The 8,034-nt window shown below is 29.8% G+C and overlaps 1 protein-coding gene and 1 long non-coding RNA gene across 4 annotated transcripts in view; one reads left to right on the top strand and one right to left on the bottom strand.

Annotated features, from left to right (window-relative positions):
- Window positions 1-4,868: 4,868 nt before the first annotated feature.
- On the bottom strand, window positions 4,869-6,888 carry LOC122631341 (DNA primase small subunit). Its single transcript, XM_043816932.1, has 7 exons — window positions 6,603-6,888; window positions 6,362-6,512; window positions 6,091-6,266; window positions 5,795-5,993; window positions 5,504-5,714; window positions 5,042-5,432; window positions 4,869-4,956 (listed from the first exon to the last, which is right to left on the bottom strand). Exons 1-7 carry the CDS (start codon window positions 6,697-6,699, stop codon window positions 4,937-4,939), a joined length of 1,245 nt encoding a protein of 414 aa, XP_043672867.1. The 5' UTR covers window positions 6,700-6,888; the 3' UTR covers window positions 4,869-4,936.
- An 871-nt stretch (window positions 6,889-7,759) lies between these two features.
- LOC122631344 overlaps window positions 7,760-8,034 on the top strand; it is a 58,257-nt gene continuing 57,982 nt past the window's right edge. For all 3 annotated transcript variants that reach the window (XR_006327686.1, XR_006327688.1, XR_006327687.1), the window contains exon 1: window positions 7,760-7,897. This is a non-coding gene — a long non-coding RNA (uncharacterized LOC122631344). The remainder of the gene's footprint in view (window positions 7,898-8,034) is intronic.

Below are 8,034 nucleotides of genomic sequence, written 5' to 3'. Positions count from 1 at the left end.
TCCTTGCCAAAGTCTTTGCTTGTGCATGGCGCAACGTCGAAACAAAAACTGACCGTTATCCGACGAAAAATTGGCAATACCAGATCGATCGTGTTCGCCTTTTGCTTCCAACCGAGATAATTTATTCCATGGATGTTTCACAAGAAATATATTCGACATATTTTCTTATCGTTTTTACATTATAATTTAAGAAAGCGCACGTTTGATTTTTTGATCTTACTGGTGAGACTATCATTCTTTTTTTTTCTTGTTTCTTTTTTATTAAGACTCTCTCCTCTATCTATTATGTTACTCACGTAGAAAGTGATAGATAGCATAATTACGGAGATTTTCAGAGAGAATATTCGTCGAGATAATTAATGAACTTTATTCGACGTTCATATTCGTCGGATTTTTGGACTTAATCGATAGAAGAGTTTCACAATCTCGGATCATTATTGAATGACGTTTCATCGTCGACGAAAAAACACATCTGTTTCATCAAACGGTAATCGAAACTTGAATGGGATTGGGACAAGGCGACGCGAAAAAAAGTCTTAATCGGAAATCGAGGAGGAGAAACGAGAACCCGAATTGCTTCGTTAAATACGTATCTCGTTAAATGCTTGACGAATTACATTGGTTCTTCTTTGTTAGAAAACTTTCACGATTTCGATTCCTTTATTGATGCTTTCTTCCTTACGAATTAAAGTGATTCAAGATTTTCAAAAGTCAGGAACTTCGAAATTTATTAGTCTGTCTTCGTTAATTAGTTTTACTCTCCATTAAGATTTATAAATAATTTAAGTTAATTAATATATATATATATATGTAATATATTTTAAACTAATTCTATCCTTTAATAAATAATACTATATATACTGTAATCTATAAACTAAAAGGAATATTGTCTAGAAAGTAGTTAATCTTATTACAACGGAATTCTTCATTATAATTTTTATTATCCACTAGTACGTTTTTATTTCTGAAATAAATAATAATCGGGTTTTAAGACTTTTTACACGGTACGATGTTTTACAGCGTTATAATTTTAAAGAGAAAAAAAAGCAAATTAGAGGCCGAGAGGATTCACCTTGTAATTAACTTCCCTACAAGACGAGATCGATTTGCACAAAAATCTACAAAAAGATTCTACTCGTCTTCTAAGGATATTAGCCGAAACGAACGAAATAAAAATATGCAGATCCATATAACTGTGCTTTGTGATTTGCCGTGAGGAAATAGAAAGAGAAAAAAACAAGTAGAAAGAAAATGAATTCGATTCGCAGATGCAGAAGCGAATTTATTGTATAATAAATCGATTTTTGAAATTCAACATGACACTTTTTTCCCTATGTAAAATTATTTATTAATTAAAATTATATTATTTGAAACGAATAAAATAATTATTAACAGTAATTAAGAGTTCTGTAGTTTTTTAGATGATTCAAGTCCATTACATTAATTAAATATAAAGATACCAATAAATTAACACTGATGATAATAAATAAGTAATAAACGTAAAAATGATACGAGCATTCGGGTATATATTTTTTTACACGTACATATATTTACAAAGATTTAAAATTTTGTTAATTAAATAATTTTTTATCTTCTCTTTTTCTCTCGAATGATAATAAATTTTAAAAGCGAGGATGAGACCGTCTGTCCTCGGATATACACTAAACGTGATAAATCCTGACGCAGTAATTAGAAGTTTCACTTATTACACAAAACTACATTGTAGGTAAGACTCCGTCAGACGTACGGGTCAAATATCGATATACGTACTGATCCACTGACCTCGAAACTTTCCTTAGTAAAAACTTATCTCATGTCTTAAGAATCTTCCTCATCCTATCGCTCAAAGCATGCGTGATTTCAACAACAGGTATGGACAAAATGTGAACTACATAAAAATACAATAAGAGAATACTGTTCCCACTACACACCATTGGTGTATAAACTTATATAGATTATAATGATTCTCTTATATGTAATCTAACAATCGAAATACACATTATATCGAAAGTAAATATCGTGTACTTAGCATATAGATCTCACCACGCTGATAGACAAACTGGAGAGGATAACTTTATTCTTTCATATTAGTATCATTATTTAAAAATCAAAGTAAAGTTTGAGTTCCAAGATGATAGTCATCTTAGCGAGAATTCTGGCCTCAATGCTAACTGCAGTTGGTTTAAGTCTGGCTAACAGATAACGAGATCGTCCAACACCGGTAGTTTCAGTAACCATTATTAAACACGACCGGTCATGCTTTCGAGATTCTGCAATTTACCTCGGAATCCAAGATCGGATTCTACCGTACTTAAGAATACTCGTTTAAGTGTCCGGGACACAACTGTAAGAGTGTCCTACCTAAGTACGTTAAGGCCCAAGCTTGAACTTAATTGCGCCCGTGAACGCCCACGTGAGTGCCCACCCACAAATGTTCTATTTAACCGAACGAGAGAAAGGATATTCTTCTTGATACATTTAATGCGGAAAGATTTCAAAAACATTCTTATAATAATCAAAATCGATATAATATCGCAATTCCCTCGATGATTAATGGATGGGGAAAAAGAGAAAGAAGAAGAATAAAAAAAAATCCTATTCTATCCAAAAGAATTTTATTCATTTTGAGGAAAAATGTGAGAACGAAGAAGTAATGTTTCCGAATTTACCTTTACACTCAGAACTACAAGAACATTGACAACATGACTAATTGTAAGAGCCGTTCTCAGAAGGTTTGAACATACTGATAAACTTTCGAAAATGGTTGCCCTTCTTGAGCCGCAATTTGTGAGAGCCTCTTCGGTATATAGTCTTTTCTTTACTTTGTGTTTTAACCATTGGATTCAGGCATTATGTGGGAATAAGAAAAGAGTCTCTGCTTAAAAACGACCATCATTCAAAAAGTGTAATAACAGAATGTAGTATATTACAATGGTTAACGGCAAAGAATTAGAACCGTTCTTGATTTTAAAATATGGAAGGAAACCGACAATTCTAACAGAACTGAACAGACACAACTCAAAGTTCTTTACATAAAAAATAACTACTACCTTTTCCAGAAAGATATATTTTTACCGAAAGATCGATTTTTGACTATGCAAAGTATCGATTCCATTTCTAATACCACATTGTTATAATACGCCAAATTATAATACAACATTTTAAAAGAAACATGGACATCTTTGCATATTTATTCTTAACTGCTTACAATATCATTCAGTTTTCATATTTTAATAATATTTACTTTCTGTAAATATTATATTTCTTTTAGTTTTCTCTTTCAAATATTATCTCATTTCGTTCAGTTTTCTCTTTCAAATATTTTCTTATTTCGTTAAGTTTTCTCTTTCAAATATTATCTTATTTCGTTTTCTCTTTGAAACATTTTCGTTTTTCGTTACGTTATTCTCTTTCTTGATAATTAAAAAATTCATTTCATTTCCCGTTAGTTATCCCAGCTCGTAGATCATCAACGGACTTACATTAGAATCCACCGACCGTGCACATATATACAAGTACACTTATATTTATTCGGATGTTCCAACAGATAATAATTTTAATCGATGATTTATTATAAATTAATATTAATCCTTTGCATTTTTCATATTGAAGAATAAAATCAAATTGAAACAGAGAATGCAATATAATATTTTGATCTATAATATATTATCTTGCTATAATTTCATTTTACTTATTCATTCGTACTTTCATATATAAATCATTTGATATAAAAATCGTTACATTATATCATATGAAATATTTAAAGAGCAAAATCGCTAATTAATTTATATCAAATAAATCATTAATATGAAATTTATCATATCAATTTATATGGATTCGACTCTGTTTCGTTAAAAATAGAATCTAATCGATTTCATATGATCGCAAATTTCTTTGAATCATAATAAATAGTAAAATCATAGAAATCATACTAACGGTTAATTATCAAAGTCATTTTTGACATTAGATGCAAAGCTTTTTTAATCATTCGAGAAAGCCATATCCTTGTTTAAGTCTTCATCTTTAAAATGAGACCTTGTTTATCAAAATCGATGAAAATTACGGATATCGAAATTATGGAAAATCCAGATTCATTACTGACGTAAATCATTATAAAAGAAGGGATGAAGAACAGCCTTAAGAAATAAATAGCACATCGAACGAAAAACAATTATCCCGTTGAATAGAACGAGGAGGAATTTGGTGGCAATTGGGATAAATAGTCAGTCAAATATGGTCAGAAAGGTTTAGAAGACGATAGTGATGTACTTCATTACCTCTATTTAATCTTGGTCGATCTATCTCCTTAAAGGGTCTTTAAGCTTGCCGGCTTTACGATCTTACATTGGCGTAGTCGATTCAGAATTCAGAATCAAAGTTAAAGATTGCTTATAATTATATCATTCGAGTAGATTTTATTATTGATAATAATAAATTTAAGAAATGATTGAAATAATGCCAATGTTTAAAATAAAATGTTTAGATTATTTTCAATAGAAAAGTTTATTTTAATCAACAATAATAGTTAGCAAAGTAGACTACGCTATTGACGATTCTATCCGAAGGTAAGCACCTCGAGCAATAAATCCGTCGAGCGGTTTCCTTTACTAGCAAATTCTTTTTATTCTTCGTCAATGCGCCACCGTCCTCGAGTGACTCCGATACGACAAATATATTTGCTTGTCAAATAAAGATTCTTCTCTAACAAAGACTCTTACGCAGAACTTGTTATACAAATGCGTTTAATAGATTTTGCAACTACTAGATATCGATTTCATTAGTCTGGATTCTAAATTTTTTTACGTATAAATGTTCTTGGATTTAATATACAGATCAGACGTTGAAATAAGTTTTCAATTAATACGATATATAAGTAATACAATCTATTTTATTAGTAAAATATTTATTATTACATCCAGAAATAACTCTGCAGTCTTTAAAATTCCATTTTTTCATCTGAAATAATTATAAAATAATATTTAATTGTTTTAAATTGAGGAGTTAGTAATCATTATTAGCTGAGAATTAATAATCGACGTACCATTTTCCTTAGCCTTTAAACCTTTTCGCGCTTCTTTAAGTCCCCATAAAAATTCGTGAAATATGTGAAATGATTTCTTTAAACTTGTCTTTTTATAATCTTTTATCTTTGTTGTATCTAAATTATTAATTTCTTCCGTCTTCTCCTTCGCATCGAACTCATTAATTTCGTCGATTAATGTCATTATCGTTGGAACCTTATCCGGTTGAAACTTTTCTACAGTCTTCACCGTAAATGGTACGCAAACTTTGCCCGTTTTTGGATGTATGCAGAAAGGAGATTTTAAAAGATGATTCATCCCTTTTGTGACATTTATATCTAAGCGCGGATAGGCATATTGCAACATCACTTCTTCTCTAAGATGACGGTATAAATACCATTTCGATCCCCTCTAAATTGGTTAAGATTATTAAAATAAAGTCCTTAATGCGAATCTTGCTCAAATTCACATCTTTTTTATACCTTTACTCTTTTGTCTTTGACAAATTCACAGAATGCCTTCCATCGAGTTGTACTGGAGGAACATTGGCCAAATAAATTCTTCAATTCTTGTTGATCTTCTTCATCAGGTAGTATCGCTAGAAACTTTTCCATTCTTTCATTTGTTCCTAATATATCTTGTTCTTCAATGCACATAGGAATGAAGTCTGCTTCAATTATATCCAATGCACGTCTGCATAAGAAAATATATTAATATTAATTTAATAAATATATATATATTTAATATCACATTAAAGTTAAATAATATTTTACCTAATAGATTTATGTATAGGATCAGTGGTTAAATTGACTTTCTTTTTCATGTATTCTCCTCCTCCAATAATTTGTAAATACTCTGCAACTCCAGCACGTTGAACATCTTCTAAAAAGCGTGCTTCCAGATCACAAACCCAACAATGTATACCTCTTCTACCAGAAAATACCCAAAGAATATGTTTGAATCCAAAATCAGCTAAACATATTATTATTTTTCTTAATATTAACAGATTATTTTTAACAGGAAAAAGAAAAATATTTTCTAACATCTATTATAATATATATATAATTACCTCTCAATGCGGAATCCAATATTTTACATGCAAGTATCATAAATTTCCAACATTTGTTACAAATATCTGTACCTTCGCAACATGTTCTTACTTCATCATAATCTGTCATATCAATATCAAAAACAAGTTCTCTTTCTACGGGGAAAAATCTTGGTCTTTTCCTTTGTTCTTTCGGCCTACCAATTATATATATTGATACAACAAATAAAATATATTATTTGATAAAATATTAAATAGTGTAATAGTACAGATATTATAAGATCATTCTTACGGAACATTGTACACAGCACCAATGTCAATTTTAAATGGAAGAAGTCTCTTGATGTCTGCTTCTAAATCTTTGAGAGTTCTAAATGATTGGAATCGAAGATAAATATCATCTTGAAGAGTGAAAGAGAATTCTCTTCTAGTGAAGTTATTTGCTAAAATTAATACAAATAAAATATAAAAATTAAGATTTTCTTTGTTATATTCTAATTTTAGAAAAAATATGTTGAGTTGAAGAAACTTACTACTTCCATAACTGAGCCAGTCATAATAATCATTAAAAGGAAACAACCTAGCATAATAAATTGGTAATAGATCATTAAGATTTCCTATATCTCCCATTTGGAACGTATATAATAAAACTTTTAATAAAAAATCATTTAAGAGAACTTTGCCTTTAGTGTTTTTATATACACAGCATTTAAATTACATGTCACTAGTAAAATTCACATTAACAAAGATTTGGCGGGAATTAAGCACAGATTAATTGTAAAGTACCAAATATAATCACATGTTGAATGGATGTGCTAGTGTCGCAACAATTTGTGCTCTCCAATAGTCGGCTTCTCATTGGTTGTTTCTTAAAAGCGCACTCTAGGCATGCCATGACAAACTAACAAAGATTTCGTCATATCCTATGTAAATGCGAAATGTCGTAACTTGTAACTTCTACGATTATACAATTAATAAATTTAAAGACAGTGATAATTAAACAAATAATTAAAATATCTAAGAACATTTTGTGATAATTAAACAAATAATTAAAACATCTAAAAACATTCCGTGATAATTAAACAAACAATTTAAACGATAATTCATTTCGTTTAACAATACGATATAATTTAAAACGAAGTGTGACGCGTAATGCTACTCAATAGGTGAATTCTAATATTTACCTGCCTGATTTTTTACGAATTTATTTCGCCAAATATAGTTTACTCTTTCGAATTATACTCATTGATAACACGGTGACAATAAAAAAAAAAGAAAACGACGTTTTGATATTTAGTATATCTTAGTATAATCTTTATAGTTTTGTGACGATTTAATTCGTTTTGTACGCGAAGAAAACATTTCTCAATGACGAGTTTACTCGTCATCTCCGGTTAGAAAGGTTAAATAACAATAAGTTTGATTTAATCGTACATTTAGCTGTTATAAACACAAGTTTCTTCCTTACAACGTTCAATGATAACGTGTTATGACCTACCACGTAAACAACAACAGTAAAAGCAATTCTCTTTGTCAGTTTATTGCGGTTCTTCGACGTGTTAATATCGTTCCTTCTATCCGTGATTAATTTATAATTTACATTTATATTTTCGAACTTCGCGATTCAAGTAAACGGGACTATAATATAATCAGTGAAGTATAAAGTGTCTACGTGGAATATTTTATCTAAAAATGTTTTACGATATATTTTTGAAATAGTGTGACGTCGCTGGCAAGCATATTGGAATAATCATATTTTATTTATTTACGCAAGCGAAGAAGTATCGACCTTAGTAATGTTTTACGAAGAACATACGAGGAATTACAGGTATGTATTACGATCGAATTTTATTTCATTTTCAATTTAATGCGATCCGAAATGTTTCCTTCAGTTTCGTATATTAAATCGTAATAGCTCGAAATATAAAAGATATATTGCGCTGTTAGATAAATAATATAGTAAGC

The sequence above is a fragment of the Vespula pensylvanica genome, chromosome 8, assembly GCF_014466175.1.
Source record: "Vespula pensylvanica isolate Volc-1 chromosome 8, ASM1446617v1, whole genome shotgun sequence".
Classification (NCBI taxonomy): Eukaryota; Metazoa; Arthropoda; class Insecta; order Hymenoptera; family Vespidae; genus Vespula; species Vespula pensylvanica.
Note: the sequence above shows the minus strand (reverse complement) of the source record. Positions and strands in the feature narration are given on the sequence as shown.

What these genes read in the sequence shown, in the direction of transcription:
- LOC122631341 (XM_043816932.1), bottom strand. Translation starts at nt 6,699, where the DNA reads ATGGGAGATATAGGAAATCTTAATGATCTATTACCAATTTATTATGCT. An exon ending in CTGGCTCAGTTATGGAAGTA is followed by an intron (nt 6,513 to 6,602) that starts GTAAGTTTCTTC and finishes TATTAATTTTAG; the next exon opens with CAAATAACTTCACTAGAAGA. An exon ending in TTTAAAGGCTAAGGAAAATG is followed by an intron (nt 4,957 to 5,041) that starts GTACGTCGATTA and finishes TAATTATTTCAG; the next exon opens with ATGAAAAAATGGAATTTTAA.